Here is a 20,894-nt window from a genome sequence, read left to right on the forward strand (position 1 = left end):
GCCCCCACGTTCACTTCAATTCAGAATCGTTCGAGGTTTACGAACGTTGCGGATTCGAACCTCCGATCGATGGTGCAGGAAGCGGAACCTCTAACCGCTACACTACACCCGCCCCTATGTAATATCCTGAATATTCCACCTGAAATCCGTACCACCTCAGATTCGTGGGGTGGTGCCTTTAACCATTAAATGAACTGTTTACAGTAATTACGTGAACTCAGAGTTTGCCCCTACTAATTCCCACAGATAAATAAACAATCTTTGCTGTGTCACAATGTCCAATGTCCAGAAAAACCGGAAATTCTCTATTTCTCCTCGAAATGTTTAGAACATGGATGAAATTGAATATTTTGCGACGAAAAATGGGTAGGTACAGAGAAAGTTGGACACGAATTTCCAAAGAGTCATCAAATTGAATTTGCGCTGATGCGGTCCTCCGCATCTAAACGCATATTTGTCCGGACACTCAACGTTTCTCTGCATCATTTCCACCCGGGTAAGCATTAGACTCTAATTCACTGATTTTCCTCATCTACACATCAGTTTATTGTGTTGTGAATTATCGATTGATTAACAGTTCATCTTTCAGTGATTACTTTGTGTAATAAACGATGCGTCTAATTATATCCGATCTTGATCTGAGACGATTTAAATTTTGTCTACGAAAACGCACAAAAATTATCGGAATTCTCATTGGTGTAGTGGATGTGTGCTTTTTAACGGCTGCTTTTGTGAAATGTGTTCAGCTGATATTGAATTTTGGGTAGGTTTTTTTTCTTCCGAGAAAAAAAAACATATTTATTCTTTAGAAAGAAAGTTAACAAAATATTTCCCAAAAAATACAGATTCGCTTTTCGAGTTCCTGTTTTTTTTACGTTAAGATCTCTGCGGATTTTGATCTTGAGAGAAAGAAGTCCTTTATGCAACAATTTAGATGAGTATTTTCTAGCAAGAAAAATTCGCGCAAATATTCCAAAAATAGGACTAAAATAATTTTTGAACAAATTTTCTAAGTTTTTTTTTCTCTGGGAATATTAACAATTTCGATTTCATTAATTGAAAAATATTCATCAAATTCTTTCGTGTTTCAAATTTTGAGAAGTAAATTTCTCTACGCACGAACAGCTGTTATCATGGTAGATTGATCGGTAGATCAAAATTTTTGTCGATCCTTACTAAGAGCTGATATTTCGACTTCATCGTCTTCGTTAACGTCCGGAAAGCAATTGTCGTATGTTAGTTATCCTTCAAAACATTTAAGTCATCACATAAAAATTATTCAAACAATTTGTGTACTCATAGAACAACCATGTAGGTTAATACTTACTAGTAATTACTCTATGAGCTAAAACTGTTAACGGAACGGACCATCTCAAAGCAGTTATGAATCGTCAGGGTTTTACGATGGATCGTCTCGTAGGTCAAAAAATGCAGAGATCATGCTATGAAAGGCCCTTCCACCACCTTACTCCAACATTGTGACAAACAACATTAACAGTAACAGCGAATACAAGACCGGGCCCAATTCGTCGTGGTGGCAATGTAGCTATGTTCCAGAATCTATGCGAAAAATTAGAGACTCCTGTAGATGTTGGGATGAACCTACCTGTAGAGTTCTCCTTTTATTCCACAGGCTACCAACGCTTGGGATACTGGGATTAATCAAATTCTCAATACTTCTAAGTTTTCCTTTTTCTTCCTCCTGAAAATCCGTTTATACTTTTAAACAACACACATTAGAGAGAGGTTCGTACTTAGATCTTTAGAAGAAATTATTTTATTCTTTTCTCCTGTCTAATCTAACGGATATATCTTTTTCCGTTCCACACAACAGCACCCATTATGAATCCTTCACGTTACTAAGAAACGAAAAATGGATAACAAGAAATCCAGAGAAATACTTATTATAACTATTATTATTACACTATTATTAGTAGCATCAATAAATTTTATTGCTATTAATTTTATTTCATTCAGAACTTTCTTATTGATCGATCGGGTACATTATTGATTTTCTCCCACTAAGGTACACTCCACTGGTCACATCATTGTGGTATTCCGTCGGAATATTATACACTTTTCATCTGATTGGCATTGCTGCCTGCTGGTACGGTATCACAAAAGAGCAGTCTTCGTGGATTGTGCCGAAAATCGTGCTCAAATCAACAACCGTGGCCCTATCGTTTGTGATCACCTGTATTTTGGCATACTTTATAATGAACGATCCGCGTTCTATAGGACAGTTAATCGCAAGGGGATTAAATGTTGATTATCTCGAACACAAAAGTAAGTCCACAGATTACGGTATTCTTTTGAAAAAATCTAAATTAAAAAAGTCTGAATTAAAGGCGCGATTGACATCGGCACTACCGTACTCGTCACTGTATCCGCCGCCTTGGGAATGGGTCAAACGTGGTTGTTGATATTGCTTATCAGCTGCTACAATGATACTAGGATGAAGGAATTAGAAAGGATGCTAGAGGTGGCCATGAGGAAGGAGAGGGCGAAGGAAGAAAGGAAGAGAAAAGAAAAACAGAAACTGAACAATAATAACGAATTGTATACGACTTTTATTTGATTTCAATATACAATGTAGGATCTGTTTCAGACAAATCTTTATTCCAATATTTCTGTGTTATGTTCTGACTCAGCTTTTCTTTTTTTCTTTTTTTTCCTGGCGCGCTTTTTTGTATGTATGCAGATGAGTAAATAAAAAATAAATAAATATTTCCTTATCCTCGTTCATTTGATATTTTCCTACTCCACAGCTTATTTAAGAGGCACCGTTTAATCAGTTCATGAAAAGAATGAAAATCAACAAATTTTTTTAATGAAAACTGTTGCATCATTCCTCCATGAACGAAGCGTTCTTTGAACGAAGAGAACTGTTTCCCAGTGTGCTTGTGAAGCAAAAAAAAAAGACAAGAATAATTGAAGAAGAGATCAGCATAATCTTAGCCAGATCTTAGTATTGCCCATGCTCGATTGTCCTTATTTGTTGGCATGTTGAATATCAGGAAGCATACAAACGACAGGTAAGCTCAAACAGCAACACATCGGCTAATGGTTACCTCGTTTGCCAGATTTGGTAACGCAAAAGACCATCACGTACCATAACTACGAGTCACAAGGGTTTTTTTTTACAGGGACCTCATGGCCCGCTTCGCAGATCAAAACCCGCACAGATCTTGATAAGGAACTAGTTCGTTTGTGATGGCAATGTATTCTTCTTCCCAATCATTTCTGGACTTTTGGCCGTGATCCAAAATGGCTCTATTGTCCTGCGTGCTATGATCTTGGACTCGAACGAAAGAACAACAACTTCTGCCTCTGTTTTGCTGTTTTGATGACTTATTCTACGGTGAGCGTTTCTTCGGAAACCTGGGCATTCCGCAAGCAGGAAGAAAACGCAGTGAGCGTCATTGAACGCGCAATTGAGAGAGTGATGCTAGGAGTATCCCGTTTCACGCAAGTGAGGGACGGGATTTGGAGCGTTTGTCAAGGAAAGTAAAATAAAGTGGACCGGACACGTGATGCGCTTTAACGACAACCGTTGGACCAGAGCCGTGAGCGACAGGGTTTCCCGCGATATTAAGCACACTACAGGAAGAACGCCGACCCGATGGTCAGATTTCTTTACGAAGTCCTTCAAAGAAAATTATGATGCTCTTCGTGTCCCACGCGAAAAGAGGATTTTGCGAGTTTATCTATTTAGATGCTCCCTGGCTCGAACACGCAGTGGACATCCCGTTTCTCCTATGTAGTCGTCTCTGCACCACCTAAACGTGATACAATACACCACTGCTGATACTATGCGATCTCTGTCTCTGCCATGCGGGCAAACCACGCAGATGGGAGTCGTGTTGAGTCGGTCATACGATTACGTACTAGCTGACGGTTGAGGCCCGCTATTGGTATTTCCATAATCCTCACGTCGTTCTGTAGACCTGCTTTTCGCAGACAGCTCTGCATCGCTCCATAAAGTAAACCAGTATCATGAAGTGGCAATATCCAATGTGTACCCAGCTGAAGACTGTGTTGTTCTACAAGCACGACGTCCTCCTCGGAGATCATGGCGCGTAGGACAATGAGAGGACAATGAAGCCATTTTGGATCACAGCCAAAAGTCCAAAAATGATCAGGAACGAGAGTACATTGCGACCACAAACGAACTAGCCCCATATCAAGATCTGTGCGATTGTTGGTCTGCGAGGCAGGTCGTGAGGTCCCTATAAAAACCCTTGTGACCCGTAGTTGCGGTGCGTGGTGGTCTGCTGACTTACCAAATTTAGCAAATGAGGTAAGCATTAGCCGAAGTGTTGCTGTTTGAGATAACCTCCCGTTTGTATGCTTTCCGTACGGTGATAAGGCGCTTGAGGGAATAAATCAGTGATGGCTCTGATTTCTTCCAGGCTCTGACGAAGGAGAAGATGCCGAAACGTTAGCTGTTAATGAATATCGAAATATGTTAATGAATATGAATGAAATGAAAAGCTGCTTAGCCAAATCAACAGAGCTTGCTTAATACCTCGCGCAAAGCTCCGTTGGTCCCCGAAACAGCGAATCCTACGCCGTGTCCCATTATAACGCTTTGGTAGTTCCGATAACCCGTACAGGCCCGTGTGTAATGCAATTGCAAACATATTCAAAGACAACGCATGGAAAGGATTAGAGAAGCAAAGCATGGCTAACCTTTTGTCGAAGGACAGAGAACAGGAAACATTGAAGACTCTTCATCTCTACTCTGCCATGAAAAATGAAAAAAAAGTTCCAAAGTTCTCCGACGTATAAAAGATGCTCATTGATCGGTTCGGTATCATTGTTGACTGTGAGGCAAATCATAACATCCATCTTCTTCAAATGGGTATGGTTTATTTCACAGCCGAGTTTCTCAGTGGACAGCCTCTTCGATACTACTCACTGACGACATGGACAAGAACCAACCACCATCCGGGTAAGGTCCGCGCATTCTCTCGTAGACGCAAAATAGAATGGTAACGTTATTCTTATAGAGGCGCACCTGGTCCACCTAAGGAATCAATGACTCCACTAGTTGGTGATCATTCGGATCATGCGCATGAATTGCGTGCATTGGCAATTCTTGCCATAGTAAGCCAGTCATCGATCATTAGTCGATTAAAACCCACTAACCCCAGTCACGTCATCATATTTCCAGGTGGTTTTTGGTTTCCTCACAGTTGCAGCGATACTATATATGTTGCGTTGGGTATGTATACAGTTTTCTGGTGAAAAACATGCAGTAAGTCCGAATCGATTTTTTTTTGTTACCGTAACCAAAGCAGAATCACTTTCTTAGGTAAGCGCAGAATCGCCCGACATCGATGAAGGTGTGTACAGCGAACGCTTAGAGCGGACACCAGCTGAGGAGGATAAGGGAGCGAGTCATAGCGAGCAGGTCTCTGACAGGTCGGTTATCATCGATTACGGTAGCACTCGGCTTGTCCGTTTAATGAAGAGTTTCAGTGAGAGTACGAAGCGTTGCTATCCATCTCCTGACAAAATGTTCGAATTGAATTTGGCAAAGAAAAAGCGGGAAAGAGAAAAGGAAAAGGTAGGCAGTCGTTGCGACATTTAGTCCATTGTTGACGGCGACGATCCGCGTCCAATGGATGACGATTGGTTGCGGGGATCGCTGCGATCCCCCCCCCCCCCCTGATGATAGAATGAGTCAGATAGAAATCTTATCTGGCGAGTTGTGCATAGTTCGGTATTGTCACACTCATGCGAGCAACAAACACCCTTGCGAATACACCAAAATTTTAACGTTGGAAGGATTTCAGGAAGGAGTTTCACTAAAAATTTTGAAAGCAGTTCCAGACTATTCGAAAATTGTGTTGAAAGTAAGTGTTTCATGCTCCGTCGATAATTCCGCGCTATATCGCGACCTACGCCCTTTAAACCAATGTTAACAACAAGATGTTTACAGCAAGATGAAATGTACGTAGGTGGTCTGTCGAAGCATCCTAAGGTGCCACGTGAGTTAGTTGGTTGTATTTTGTGATAAGCTGTGCTCAGCCATAGCTGTTACCCTTCTGAAACTGCAAATTCTCGTTGTTTTTCACTGCCTTCCTCTCCTAGCTTCGTGCCGGAGACACACTGCATAGATGGGGAACAGTTCTCGCCTGGCCTTTTTTAGAATACTCAAAATTATGTGCCGGACAGTGTAACTGTGGGTTAAGGGAGAGTAACGAATTAAGTGGAGCGAGTGGGCTATGCCTATAAGGCTGAGGACAAAAATACATCTATCTGCTGGTTTCACACCATTGTAGCCCTGAAACCCTATGTTATCAATGAAATAGAACTTCTTGAATTAACCATTTTTATTTGAATGATTCGTCTATTTCTAGCCAGTTATATTTCAACGTTAGAAATGCCGGGAACTAGGAAAGTGGTAAGTGTAAGGGAAATACCTGGTCTGACGTAGTAGAACTTGAATTTCTAACTAAATTGCAGCTTTGGGCACCACAATCGATATCCGGCGCAACGGTGCTGAAGACGGCTAGATCGAAGTCGGCGAGGAAGTCGAGTAGCATCGATAAGATGAAAATTGTTGATGCACCAATCCTGACTGCTCCAAAGAAATCCGCCAAATCTCCAGCTGAATCATCAATTAAAACAGCGGTTGAGGTGTATCCACCGGAGACACAGTCAACTCCGCAAACTCAAATTGCAGCAGTATCGGCTCAGCTAACTCCTCTTCATGTTGCTCAGCCGATGCAACCACTTGAAGCATCTCCGGGTATGGCTCCGATACTGGCTTCGCAACCAATGGAAACCACTCAAAAAACTCAACCAAAACCGTTTTCAAGTTCAAATTTGATGATTTCCGGTGAAGCTTCTGTAAGAACGGCATCTCGAGCAGAGGGATCAAAAAATGCAGCTGCAGTGAAAATTACTGCGGCGCCTGTAATAATCTCAGCAATGCGTCGTAGACCATTACCAAAAGAATTTAAGAAACCTCCAGAGCAACGAGTCGTCGAATCACCGCCGACAACACCATTACGTACAGCGAAAGCTTTCACGTCGCAATCTAACCGATCGCTTTCCATGTCATCCAGATCGTCCAGAAGTCCAACCGAACCAAAAATGGCTAGTTCTTCTTAGTTTCAACCACTCAAGCATTGATTACGTTGCTTGTTTTTAGGCCAGCACATCATAGAAATTTCTAGAATTAGGTGAGCTTTCCGCATGTATGTCTGCTTTCGTACACGTAAGTGTTCCACCTTTCGAACTACGAGCAACTAATCACACCTATGTGAAGGAAGAGCACATTATAATTCCCGCTACTGCACATCTTTTTTGGCACTGGCCAGAGACTCTAAAACTACTGCTGCGCGCTTCTTTTGACTCATCCAGACTTGACCGACCTTTTTGTTTTTTTTTATGAGCGATCCAAAAAAGTCTAAAATCTAAATTCAAAAAAAGCCAAAAATCCTGACTGGATCAAGTGTAGAAACACTTAATTTTTACCCAAAAAAGATCTATTTTTTCAGTTCAACGGTTCCAGAAAGGAAAGAAGAAGAATCGTGAAATTGTTTTTTAATGTGATAACGGTCGTGTAATAATGAAAGCATTGCGTTTTCGTGCTAACGTGGACGCAGTTCATTATGTTGTGCGATAAAGGGTTTCAATTAAAATTATCTTAGTGAGGACGAATTAAGGAGTATAAGCCGCCGTCACTTTAGAATAAAAGAGAAAGGATGAAGAGTCTGGCGTTATTCAATCCGCTTGGTCTTCATCCCATACGGGAATAAACAATTTATTTTGGTTCTTTTGTATGAACTAAAATTAGTTAGTAGTGGTGTTTACAACAAATAAATAGTCTTGCAGTAACTGTATTTTCGTGAATAACGTGTGTGATGCCAACCAATTTATCGATCCCGAATGGATGAAAAGATTGATTGGTGCCAGGGTGGTTTCGATTGTGCAGACACAACGGAGCCTCTTATCGACTGCATTGAATCCAACCGAACATGTTACTCTTACGAAAATATCAGCGGAGCATAAGTCATAAGGAAGACTTGACTTCGGTCGAGTTTTTCGGTGTCTGCTGAGCTTCCTTAACGCCTTGACGATAACTCTGCTCAGCGGTCAATCCTACACTTCTCAACGCTTCGATTTCTCAGCAGTTCGAACATCCGGCTAACGCCGGACATCTGATTTCTTGTGCTGCTCTCCTCGCGCGCCTTCTCTGTTAATTAAAGACGAAGGCACTTTCTGGAAAATTAAATGTGGTTTTTTTTTCTAATGACGCTTTCTTCGTTCTTTTTTCTAGAAATTTAAACATTCATGGAATGGTTTTAACGAAGCGATGATTTCGTGGTTTTCCAGTGGCGTCAGCAGTATATTTGAAGAGTATTCAAACTAGATTTCCCTTTTAAATTTCTCTGATACCGCCACAATTTGAAAATTCTATTCGAAGTATGAGTTTTCCTCCTCTTTTCCCTCAGCGATTAGCACAGAATAATGTGCGAACACGAAGTGACGTGAACTGACTGTTAGCTACTATTTAAGCAACCGTTTGCATTCGTGTTTCCATTTTCTCAAGAGAGGATGTCACCAATCTGGTGAGGCAAAGGTTCAGGAGAATAGTTATGCTAAGAGTACATAGAGATGAAACGCAACATGCAGCTTTCCCGCCTATGAACAGTCCTTACCGTTTTGTTTACCCATTGACAAATTCAATTGAAGTTATTGTGCGGTGCTACTGCATCGCTGTGCACCAACTGGACTCCTGGAACTCGTCTAACCCAAGTTTTCTAGCATTGGCGCACCAATGCGAAGTCATAGGACCCGTCTCGCCTCATTTTATCGTTTTGAGGCCTCAGCACACCTACCTAACTCCGTTTGACTCGTCTTACTGTATTCTGGAATTTCGTTACAGACACAAACACGCGTGACAGAAGAAGCCTGCTATTATATAGCACGATTTCCTAATTTGTAAAGGTTTTTGTACATGATGGACTTATTTTCTTCGAAGAATGAAGGATAAAGGATAAAGTTTCTGGCGTTACTCAATCCGCTTGGGATGCGTCCCCACGTTCACTTCAATTCGGAATCGTTTCAGGATTACGAACGTGCAACTGGCCTTTACAATGACTTGCCGTGGCTAGCCGATGTGTCAAGTCAGTGCTTTTATCCTCCCAGACAAGTCTGGTACCAGCTTATCGACCCCAGAGGGATGAAAGGCTTGGTGAGCACTAGGGCGGATTCGAACCTGCGATCGATCGTGCAGGAAGCGGAAGCTCTAACCGCAACACCACACCCGCCTCCGCTTCGTATATATATTATGTATATATATATATATATATATATATATATATATTATGTATATATATTTATACTACTACCTTCTTCGAAGTATAGTAGTATAAATGTAAATGGTAAAACTGGCTTGTCCCATGCTGTGCCAGATATCTTCTCGTTAATGGGCTAACTGTGTTTCGAAGCATAATCGGAGCATAACCATATTTCTCTTGTGAGGATGCCCAAATTTCTGGATTCTCAAATCCAGGAAAAGAAGAAATATGTGGAAAAAATGAGGGAAAGAAATCTTCATCTGCTGTAGATCCTAAAGACTGTGGTTAGATTTCAGTAAGTTTTATTTGAAAAGAAATCTTAAAAACAGTACATAATTTGACAAAAAAAAAAAGAACATTTAGCTATTTATCATTACCATGTTGCCATCACCTTTAGTCGAGGTATTTTCTGCAGATTTCGATTTCTTTCTCAAGCATGGAAATGTTTCTTCCCTGATCTAGAAGAGGAACGTTCGTCAAATAAAGCATTAAGAATCCTAAAGGAGAGAATACCGCTGGGTATAGTGAGATCAGGATCCACGGATTCGAACACGATGATATCAGTATTCCTGTGAATAACAATTTACTACGGTGCGCAATAAAATTTCTAAGCATCAATTTCTCACCCATTTTAACTAAGGTTGAAGAAAGTGTCGGACTGAGAACACCATGCTGTTGTATCAAACGAGACATATGATTCACCATTCGCACAAGAACTGATAGGTATGCTCCTAAAGCAAAGAAAATTAAGCGCATTAGATCACTTTTCAACAATAAAAATCTTACCAGATGTAATTACCGTAGAAGATAAGAACATTTTTACTGTCGTACTTGCTCTTAGACCCTGAATCAATCATTCTTATTCGACACTAAACGTATGAAAAACTATGATCGATAAAAGATTTACGGTATGTGTGTCTGTGATGATTTTGACAACTCTCCAGTAACAATATACGTATAATAAAAGTGCTATTGTAGCTAATGTGAATGGAATAAAAATAGACACTCCAACCCAGGTGATAGATTCGTCAGCAAAAAGAAACCGAACTCTTCTTTTAGATGGGAACCAGTCAGTCTAAAAAAAAGTCTGCCATTGATCGAAATTTAAAAAAAAAGCATCGTCAAAAACTAGTTCTCGGAAAAATTCGGGAAATTAAATCCGAGTAGGAACATTGCCATGAACACTGGCATTGCCATGAAGTGGAGTACCATGGCCGATTTGCTTACGCTTCAGGCAAACTACATCTGACATCTTCTGTGGTTGAGGTGAATGGATTTAGGAGGTCACGGTGTGCCTGGATAGGAGTACAGCACTATTCCGGAATCCCACCAACAACACTGAAAATCTTCTTTTCGTCCCATTCTCCTTTCGGGACTTTTGGAGGTGGTTCGCAATGCGATAGCCAACTTTTTAGCCGTACATTATTAGCATGCTTTAACCAACTCTTATATCATGTAATGAGTTAGAAGAGACAGTGCTACTTGTGTGGGCCCAGAAGAAAAGACTGACACAGAGTCATTTTTGTTGCCACCTGAGAGGCACTCAATTCGTGAGGCACTTTTCTATAACCAAGAGCTTGGAGAGATCTGATGATTGTTTTACAGCAGCACCCAAGTGTTGTCGACAGTTTGCATTGAGCTTGTCTCTGAAAGCGTCGGCGAAGCTTCATCACTCCAGTCACTCCGACGACCAGAGCGTGGTCGATCTTCAAGCAAAATATCTTCCGACTCGAATAGTTGCAACAAAGGGGATGCAATCCAGCGGGACGCTATATTTCTTCTGAACGCAACACAGATATGAGCGGTGGTATCGATCGTGTTGTGGTCCTACGGTAAGTTATAGTACACTATATTTCAAATCTCTCTTTGGTTTATTGAAGTCATTGAGTATGGTACCGTTATTTTAAGCTCTCATAACCTAGAAGCTATGAGCAGAGTCGAAGGAGTTCAGAATAACTTTGCCAGAAAACTCACGATCAGATCCTGCGTATGAAATGGACTGTTGATTTAGAATCTCTCTTCCTAAGAAAAAGGGCAAATGATCTTTTTATGGCTCATAACATCTTCTATACTAGTCTGTAAGTCTATGATTTATTCTCTATACAAAAATCGATAACACGTGGCCCTACATTTAAGATTAACTTTGCCATCCCTAGGTCTTTAGAGGGACAACACTTTTTCGTTAACAGAGCAGGTTCGAACTACTAAATAATTTGCAAGAAAGCTCCCAATAAACTTTCAGTATTTCAGCTGTTTACCTATTCCCTGAGCAAATAAGTAATTGGAGGTTTCTTCACGTGGATAACCATAAAGGATAAAGGAGAAAGTTTCTGGCGTTAATCGATCCGCTTGGGATGCGTCCCCACGTTCACTTCAATCCAGAATCATTTGAGGTTTACGAATATGTAACTGGCCTATACAATGACTTGCGATGGCTAGCCGTTGTGGCTAGTGTTTTTATCCTCCCAGACAAGTCGGGTACCAATTTATCGACCCCAGAGGGATGAAAGGCTTGATGAGCACTAGGGCGGATTCGAACCTGCGATCGATCGTGCAGGAAGCGGAACCTCTAACCGCTACATTACACCCGTCCAGACTTTTGTGGATAAACATGTAAAGAATAAATAAATATAGAAACAGATAAATGTGATGTGCCGCCGCTTTTCCAGAAGATCACTGAGCGTTGAAAATTGCACTGCGATACCGTCATGCGATACCGGTACAGCAGTCTCGTTGTTTCTTGTGCGTTACGTCTTACTGACGTTTCCACCTCTTATTTCGCTGATGCTACCGCTCTTACGATGAGCTACATGAATCGAACAAGAAGCAGAGGTGTACAATGACAGAGGTGAATTGAAGCTTTCTATATGGTAGAGTTTTTTTTAAAGTACAGACAAGTGGGAGGCCGTTTAGAATTATGAATGAAAATGTTTTCTTTGTTCTCAATTGTTAGATGGAAATTACCCATTCATCCGTAGGATTACAAGAGATTATTTTAAAAAAAACCTTTGACGCTCTTTGTTATACTACATTTTTCTAGATTTTTCTTTTGCTTTCTGTGCATTTTGTTCTGCAAAAGTGGCCAGAGAAAGTGTCCAAAACACCAATGTTTGACGTGGGACGTGAGGAATGCCTCGCAGGCATGCATTGCACCTAACGGCTTATTTAAAGGTGCAGAGCTGTGTGTTTGTCACTCATACACCTAAATGATCGTATATATTTTAAGCGTAGAATAGATAGAAGTAAAGGGATAAAACGCTGAAAAATGTAGAAATGAGCTTATAGAATTGTATGGGGTTTTCTCCAGTAAAAGACAAATTCAAGAAACTATTGAAATACTCAACATGGGCTCTATATAAACAATATATCTGTATGAGAATTTGCTAGAACACTTATCTGAATACTTTTCTGTCAGTTACACAAACAAACGTTCGGAGGCAAGATGTATTTATCACTAGCGTTCTTTTGTAGCTACGTGAAGATTATTCTCAGCCTATAATAGACCACAGACCACTGCTGTATTATCGTTACACAGATGATTGTTGCGTCGTCTGCTCAACACAAGCAGAACTAGACATGTGCTTCAATCTTCTCAATCAGCAGTGTCCGCACATTAAGTCCACAAGGCAGAGACCGATAGACAACTGCTTGGCTTTCTTCAATGTGCACATTTACTTGCGGAATGGGATATGGAAGACTAAGTGGTACCGGAAACCCGTAACAAAAACATCTTAATCCACTATCTTTCAGCGCATCCCAGCAAAATCAAGAAATCTGTTGTAGGTAACATGTACAAGACGGCGGCAATAGTCTCTCCGAGTGGCCAGAAAAAACATGGTCTGCAAATCTGGCCCATAAAGTGGCAATATCCAATGGGTACCAAACTGTAGATGGTGTTAACCGACAAGCACGACATCCCTCTCGAAGATCCAACGTAGTGGATGGCCTGGAAAAGATCCCTTTCTGTTTACCTTATATATCTGATGATATGAGCAGAGCGGTGCGGAACTGTCTCCGAAAAGCGAGTCTAGAGAATGACGTGAGGGTTGTGGAAATACCTCCAGCGAACCTCAAGGGTCAGCTGGTACGTATGATCGACTCTGCACAACTCCCAGCTGCGTGGTTTGCCCGTATGGCAGAGAGTGTGATTGCATGGTATCAGGAGTAGTGTATCGTATCACGTGCAGATTGTGTGGTGACAATTTATAGGGGGAACGGGACATCCGCTGTGTATCAGGGTCAAGGAGCATCTAGATGGACTCGCAAAATCTAAACCCTTCACTCCACTTGAAGCACAGCGTGGAATATGTCATCCAAGGAGGTAGAAGTTAATACATTATCCTACGAGTCCGAGATCACAGCACGCAGAACAAGAGAGGCCTTTTGGATAATCGCCAAAACTCCAAAAATGAACAAGAAGGATGAGTGCATTGCGATCACAAACGAGTTATCCCCATATCAAGACCTATGCGGGTTTAGATCTACAGGCCGGGCCGTGAGGTCCGTATATAAAACCCTTGTGACTCATAGTTGTGCTACGTGGTAGTCTGTTGCGTTACCAAGTCTAGCTAATGAGGTAAGCACTAGCCAATGTGTTGCTGTTTGAGTTTGCCCACCATTTGGATGCTTTCTGTAGGGTGATGAGGCGCTTAAGAGGATAAGTGACTAATGGCTTTGAATTTTAGAGGCTCTGACGAGGGCGATAACGCCGAAACGTTAGCTGTTGTTTAATAAAGACGATCAATAACAATCTTGGCCACAGCTCAAGAAAATCAAACAAAAACTACGTTTGAACATGCCGAGATTCAAAGACAGTCGAACATGGGCAATACTCGAAGATTATTCTATTCTGGGTTTTAACACATAAGTGTGAAGTTCCCCAAATGAGGTCAGTATTGGTTATGATAATAGCACATCACACTTTGATATGGCTATGTTGATATATCACTGAATTGGATAGAAGAATATCTATTTCTTCTCGTTATTCTCCTTTAATCTATAATATGTGCTCATTTCCTTAGTTCGTACTATTTTGCACAAATCAGGGGACTTGCCATGAGAAAACCATTGGCGTCAACGCTATCAAAACTTGTGACGCCAATTTTCTTTCCACTCCTTTCCTCTAGTTAACTTCTAAATTCGCAGCCTTCACAGCTCAACTGTCCGCAATGGGTGGTTCGGAAGCAGGATAGAGGTAAGTTTTAGATGATCCCGGGCGGGAGACCCCCTGACCAGTGGAACGGCGTCCGTAACTACGCAGCGTGAGGCGCTGTAGGCGGGTCAGCTGTGGTCAGCGGCGGCGATTTTCGCGGGTGGCTCCTGTTCCGCATCCGCGAGAAAGAGGTAGTCGGGTTATCTTTAGGTTTCCTAGATGGAGTACGCTGAGCCCTCACGTCTTCGCTTACCTTTAAAGGCATTACTCCACGAATCTGAGGTGGTACGGATTTCAGGTGGAGTATTCGTATGCAGGATGCGAGACTATGGAGAGGGGGGTGATTCCGTCCATTTCTTCCTAGTTGCCGTAAGATAGGCCCGAAAGATACGGCTTCAGGCGTTTTGGCGCACGCCTTCTTTCTACAGGGAGTTCGACTGGAGCGCGCCAGCTTTGTACGGAGCCGCATCTTCTGGGCCTTTTTTACGGCAATTAGGAAGAAATGGACGGAATCGTCCCCCTCTCCATAGTCTCCCATCCCGTATACGAATACTCCACCTGAAATCAGCACCACCTCAGATTCGTGGGGTGATGCCTTTAATAGAAAGGCTGGTTGAACTTCCTCTGTTTCGCTTGTTTTTATGGTATGTTTTATGGTACTGCTTTTATAACATAAGCGCATTGTAATTGGGAATTGTATCTAAGTGAAGGTGTTGTGGGGCGATGCACAGACGTGTTTACGAGCTAGATGTTCGTTCAAAAGTGCTGATGGTGACAATCAATGCAGTGAGAGATGAATGTGCAAAAAATGATGGTTACGACCTTACGCAGTTTTCACATGAGGTGTCGTATCAGTGTGACGTACGTGTATTGTGACTGTGTATCATATGTTTAAAATTAATGTATCGGTGTGGTAAAATCCCAAAAGGCAATCGTCATCAATACAAAAGATAGGTGCGACCGAATTTGTAGCAGTGTAGGCCCTCCAATAACACTTGTGTGTACCACGTGGTTGACGGGCGCTTACGTCGCAACGCTTACTTTGCAAATTTTTGAACAAGCTCTCTCAGTAACTAAAATGTGATTTGGTTATCTTTATAAGCTCACTTTTTTGTTAGAAAAAGCGGTAGCTATTTGTCAAAAAAAAGAAAGCGCTAGCGATATGAGTATGAAGGATTATATTAAAGAAGATCAGTGTTTAAAAAAAAAAAAAAACTTACCCGGAAATTACAGAAGAAATAAATGGACGCGTAGGCGCTGGATGTTACAGCAATGAGAAACGTCCACTTTCGTACGCGACGAATGTTCCAATATTTACAAGCCGTATCTTGGTGGATGAACGTTAGATAACGTAAAATCGCTGTAAATGCTACGCATAGCACTATGAATACTTCAGTTCCTAAGTATATCATAATGTGAGTCCTGAAACAGAAATTTTGGACATTTTGCGAAATTAGTCGATTTTACTCTGTTCTTTCACTGAAAGTTATCCATTATCCGACTCACCTTGCCCCCATTGCTCCTAATCGATGAAGGAATAGCTGCCATGCAGAGATTTGTGGTATTTGAAAAAAGATTTGATTTGCTATCACGAGCAGATTGACGAAACCTAAAGTTTAAGAAAAAAAACTCTCTTCAAAGTTTTGAAGCTGAAAACGTTTTTCCATCACTGGCAGGAGTACTCTGTCTGTTGTTTTAATTAGAACATTAGTGCTTCAAATACAAGAACATTAAAGGCATCACCCCACGAATCTAGAGTGGTACGGATTTCCGGAGGAGTATTCGTATACGGGGTCGTAGATTATGGGGAGGAGGGTGATTCCGTTCATTTCTTCTTAATTGCCGTAGAAAACGACCCCGTATACGAGCGGCTTCGAGCGTTCCGGTGCACTATTTTCTACAAGGAGTTCGATTAGAGCGCGCCAGCCGTGGGCACACGCCACGTCTTCCGGGCCGTTTTTTACGTCAATTAGCAAGAAATGGACGGAATCACCCCCTCTCCATAATCTACGATCCTGTATACGAATGCTCCACCTGAATCCGTACCACCTCAGATTCGTGGGGTGATGCCTTTAACTTTTCAGTGAGTTACAGGCGCCAATAGATATATTTCAAAAAGAAAACTCCGTCGATTTTATGTTTTATACTCAGTTCTTTTGTCTACATAAGTATCGGCTCCTGTGAGCACACCTATATTCTAATATGGTATGATTTCAAATACAGTGAGCACCCACATATATCACACACACACACACACACACACACACACACACACACACACACACACACACACACACACACACACACACACACACACACCACACGCGCACACACACACACACACACACACACACACACACACACACACACACACACACACACACACACACACACACCACGCGCACACACACACACACACACACACACACACACACACACACACACACACACACACACACACACACACACACACACACACACACACACACCACACGCACGCACACACGCACGCATACACACGCTTTTGGCTATGCAACTTTAGCTTTTCAATTTAACATTTAAGTCGCGTTATGTTTCTAGATCTTATTCCAAATATATGCTGAAGCATAATTTTTGCAAAAAAAAAACTGCAGATTCCAAATCATAAGAAGAGTCCTTCGTTTCGTGCTATTTAACACACCTCTATTCTCCAATTCTTTTCAAACATTACACACAATGTTTGTTTCATTCACACATGTATAGATTCAACAACATGTGAACTGATAGCGAAAGAAAATTCATTTGAACATTTGACGAAAAATAAATGTGAATGTGATTCACCAAAGAGGAACAGGAAATAGAAATAGGCGGTCAGTTTTTCTTCAGGAGCACGTTTGATGATACGATGAAGTGCTATTAGAACACGAATATAGAGAACCGCCGTTACAAGCGTGAAAGCGCTCATCACTGTGTCGACAAGAAACTCACACGAAACCATATTGAATTCTGGAATGTAATGAGTATTAGTACACGTAAATGAGGTAAAAATGTATGATCATAGGGCAGCGTAGCGTTTTCCAGCCGGGAAACCCCCATAAACAGGGTGCGAGCCATGTATGAAGTCTAAAGCCACCGCCAATGTTACTAATATATAGAAGGGTCAAAACGACATGAAACACGGTGCAGTTGCATACGCGGCTTCTCTCGAGGCGGTGCGGTGGAAGTGGGGTAGCGGTTAAAGGCATCACCCCACGAATCTGAGGTGGTACGGATTTCAGTTGGAGTATTCGTATACAGGATCGTAGATTATAGAGAGAGGTGTGATTTCGTCCATTTCTTCCTAACTGCCGTAAAAAGCCGCCCGGAAGTTGCGGCGCGTGCACAAGGCTGGCGCGCTCCAGTCGAACTCGTAGAAATTAGTGTGCCGGAACGCTCGAAGCCGTATCTTCCGGGCCGTTTTCAACGGCAGTTAGGAAGAAATGAACGGAATCACCCTTCTCGCAATAATCTACCGTCCCGTATATACTCCACCGAAAATCCGTACCACCTCAGATTCGTGGAGTAATTCCTTTAAGAGCACACTAGAAGAGCCCTTGCTGGAACCACAGTTCGCTGCAGTTTGCCATGGTCCTACCGCGGTTCCAACTGCTGCCTCCACCGCGTCGTTTCGAGTGCGTACGCAAATGCACCGCGGTTCATGTCGCTTTGATCCGACTCTACCCAATTGTAATGGTTTTCAGCATTGCTCCGTCCAAGTCGTAGACGTAGTTTCGGACGGAAAATTTAAGAAAAACAAGCTCTTAGATAGATTTTGGAGTAATACACCTTCCAATGAGTATAAGAAAGGAATGCGTGGCATTGATCGATGCAAATCTAAACACTCACAATTACTGTTGTACCTTAGAAACTTTCATACCAGAATTGATAGTAGAAGTTGTCGGCTGAGTAAACTCATCGGATATTATGTCCAAAGCTTCCAATTTCGGAGAAACCGGAAACACTAACATCTAGTAATGTTATGAAAAGCATTCTTTTTGATCTCTACATAAACCTTATTTCTCAGTCATCCTTACTAGAAAATCAAGACTGACATGTATGTTTATTTGTAACTAGACAGCAAAAATTTTTATTTGCATTTTGCAATTCAAACCGTTTTTTTGTTTACTTTCGAATCGAGGCAGTAGCAAGGAGAAATGGTGAAAAGATCGTCAAGAGTTCCCATTATTTTTCAATGTTCTAAATTTCCATCTTTCCGCAAAGCGAGGGTCGGCAGCCCGCAATCGGTTTGCGCTTCGTTTCTGGCGGACGACTGGATGAGAAACGTACGTTCCCCTGATTACGATTGTTGATACAGAAGAGTGCATTTTGATGTTCCCATCGTTACGTTCATTACGTTAGGTTACGTCTTTAAGAGTTAGAGGATCGCATGGTTTTGCGCTAGGAGATTTGGAGAAACGAGAAGCTCGATGATTTACTCCCATAAATCATTAAGCTTTTATCTCTTCAGGCACGAATGAGAGCAAATTAGGTGAAACGACCGAAGCTTAATCGATAGTTCTATAATGCCGTGAGTAACGAAACTTATTCTGCTATAACTGTATTGTGAAGTAAAAAAAAATTGTCATGTAATACCTATTAATACTGTTATCGTCATCTATTATTATTATTTATTTTATCATCATCATCTACTATTACCGTATGCATTCAACAATAGAGTACCAAAAGATGTGACTGAAATCAGTCCGAATGAAACTTGCCATAGTAAGCGAGGAAGAACCGCAGAGAAGATACAATTATTGGGAAACACGTCCGAAATCGACTAAGGCGACTATACAACAGTTCCACACTAATCAAGAGAAACTTGTTCGAGCCAAACTTCACCGCGGCCTATTGTCCATCATTACGCATCGTTTTTTCTTCGGAACTGTTATCGCTGCTGTCCAGTTTCATCAGTGATTTGAATCAGCGAAGAATTAAGAAATACCTATCGTCACATATAAGCAAGAGTGCACTTGACATTATGATGATAATGTGTATTTTCACTTTTGGGGACGTTACGTTGCGGTTTTCATGCTTTCTGCCTACGCTATTGCTATTTATCCATATATTTACCTTGATCATTTTGACTCCCATTATTCTTCGTCCGGCGAGCGTCAGTAATTCCTTTATTTGTCCGATCGCATGTGAGAGACGTCCAGTGATTTCTCCTCTTGCAAGGGGCACGACGAGCAACATATTTCTCTTCGAGGGGCTTTGTGAGGAAATCTGACCATTGGGCCGGAAACATATGTATAAGATTGTCTTGAACCCAATTTTTCACGGTTCTAATACAGAGATTTTCGAAGAAACCCATTACGTTCCAACCCACCTCACGTTACTTTCCGTGGCGTAAAAATGGATAGAATCGTTGCTATTCGGTGGGTGGATGACAGGAGAGTAAAAGTTTGTTATTGATCAATCTACTTAGATTTGTCAACGCTTTTGACTTCAATGCACAATCTCAGAGAACGTGTGTGCAGCTCATGCAACGGTTTCCTGGAGCCAACAACAATTCAAGTCACTGTCCTTATTAGGACAAATGATGCTGTATAATAACGCGTTTAGTCCGTTCCCGTGTGTTTGTCTGTACATCTGAGAATACTCCATAAAGATGCAGAACTTTGTACCGGTAAGGACCGAAGCAGCGCCACTCACCTATAGATGACCGTTTCGGCACTGAGCCACAATCAACAACTATCTAAAAATATATGAAACACCTGAAAGGACGCGTTATTTTTAGTCATGTGCTGGGGAGAGCATATAAATTTTTATGTTTATGATTCTACGAAACAGTAAAAGTGATCAGTCCTTCGACTTTATGGATGAATTAAAAGCCTTCATCTCTCTCAGAACAGGCACAAAGACTTCTTTTCTATCGTTGGTGATTTTTTCTGCGTAGGTTATGTTTGCCATTTCGCTGTGTGTATTTGTGTTCCTTTTACGTTAGGAACTGCAAACTTTCTACTGCTCCCTTTTTTTCATGTTGTTGTGAGAAGAAAAACTGGATTTACTCGGAGTGAATTTGCCGAAGTTTCGCTTCGAAGTCTATGCCTGAAAAACTCGTCTGCCATACACCTTTTCTTTTTCAAAATCAGTTGTGATTGTTTGGTTTGTTGTTTAGTTTTTGTTTGATGATATAATAAAGATGATCGATGATATTCTGTGCTTTGTGAATGACTTGCATTCGCTGAATAACCAGAAGCGCAGAAGAGAACACTCTCAAATGGTTTTCTTCGTGTTCTTTTTCTTGCTCAGCACTATTGATTTGATAAAGTTCCTAGATTATTCATATTTGAGGTTTGTATGATGAGGACCTGAAGTTTGATGCAGTTGGGTCAGCGGCTGCGCTCGAAGCGGCGCATTGTGATCGAAGGTGTCCCATGCTAGCAGCATTCGTCGAGCAG

General features: G+C 41.5%; 4 protein-coding genes across 7 annotated transcripts; 1 reads left to right on the top strand and 3 right to left on the bottom strand.

Moving 5' to 3' along the window:
- Positions 1 to 1,546: 1,546 nt before the first annotated feature.
- Positions 1,547 to 4,737, bottom strand: RB195_017241 (uncharacterized protein; the record flags this gene model as incomplete). Its single annotated transcript, XM_064184158.1, has 2 exons — positions 1,547 to 1,702; positions 4,693 to 4,737. The coding sequence occupies 2 exons, from the start codon at positions 4,735 to 4,737 to the stop codon at positions 1,547 to 1,549; spliced, it is 201 nt and encodes a 66-aa protein (XP_064040039.1).
- On the bottom strand, positions 3,811 to 4,308 carry RB195_017242 (uncharacterized protein; the record flags this gene model as incomplete). The annotated part of the gene is made up of 1 exon (XM_064184159.1): positions 3,811 to 4,308. The coding sequence occupies one exon, from the start codon at positions 4,306 to 4,308 to the stop codon at positions 3,811 to 3,813; it is 498 nt and encodes a 165-aa protein (XP_064040040.1).
- Positions 4,738 to 4,928: 191 nt separating the features above from the next.
- Positions 4,929 to 7,551, top strand: RB195_017243 (uncharacterized protein; the record flags this gene model as incomplete). 2 transcript variants are annotated; one of them, XM_064184161.1, is made up of 12 exons in its annotated part: positions 4,929 to 4,954; positions 5,013 to 5,109; positions 5,177 to 5,260; positions 5,318 to 5,427; positions 5,485 to 5,572; positions 5,802 to 5,861; positions 5,948 to 5,996; positions 6,369 to 6,412; positions 6,475 to 6,993; positions 7,080 to 7,110; positions 7,166 to 7,196; positions 7,515 to 7,551. In XM_064184161.1, the coding sequence occupies 12 exons, from the start codon at positions 4,929 to 4,931 to the stop codon at positions 7,549 to 7,551; spliced, it is 1,176 nt and encodes a 391-aa protein (XP_064040041.1). The 2 variants fall into 2 exon arrangements, with proteins under 2 accessions (XP_064040041.1, XP_064040042.1); XM_064184160.1 differs by lacking the exon at positions 7,515 to 7,551 and having other exon boundaries at positions 6,475 to 7,110; positions 7,166 to 7,180.
- A 2,128-nt stretch (positions 7,552 to 9,679) lies between these two features.
- RB195_017244 (uncharacterized protein) lies at positions 9,680 to 19,686 on the bottom strand (the record flags this gene model as incomplete). 3 transcript variants are annotated; one of them, XM_064184163.1, is made up of 10 exons in its annotated part: positions 9,680 to 9,778; positions 9,834 to 9,889; positions 9,947 to 10,051; positions 10,107 to 10,164; positions 10,228 to 10,395; positions 15,693 to 15,894; positions 15,979 to 16,081; positions 17,293 to 17,457; positions 19,209 to 19,338; positions 19,564 to 19,686. In XM_064184163.1, the coding sequence occupies 10 exons, from the start codon at positions 19,684 to 19,686 to the stop codon at positions 9,680 to 9,682; spliced, it is 1,209 nt and encodes a 402-aa protein (XP_064040044.1). The 3 variants fall into 3 exon arrangements, with proteins under 3 accessions (XP_064040044.1, XP_064040043.1, XP_064040045.1); XM_064184164.1 differs by lacking the exon at positions 10,228 to 10,395; XM_064184162.1 differs by lacking the exons at positions 19,209 to 19,338; positions 19,564 to 19,686 and adding an exon at positions 18,277 to 18,310.
- Positions 19,687 to 20,894: the final 1,208 nt, after the last annotated feature.

The sequence above is a fragment of the Necator americanus genome, chromosome II, assembly GCF_031761385.1.
Source record: "Necator americanus strain Aroian chromosome II, whole genome shotgun sequence".
NCBI lineage: Eukaryota > Metazoa > Nematoda > Chromadorea > Rhabditida > Ancylostomatidae > Necator > Necator americanus.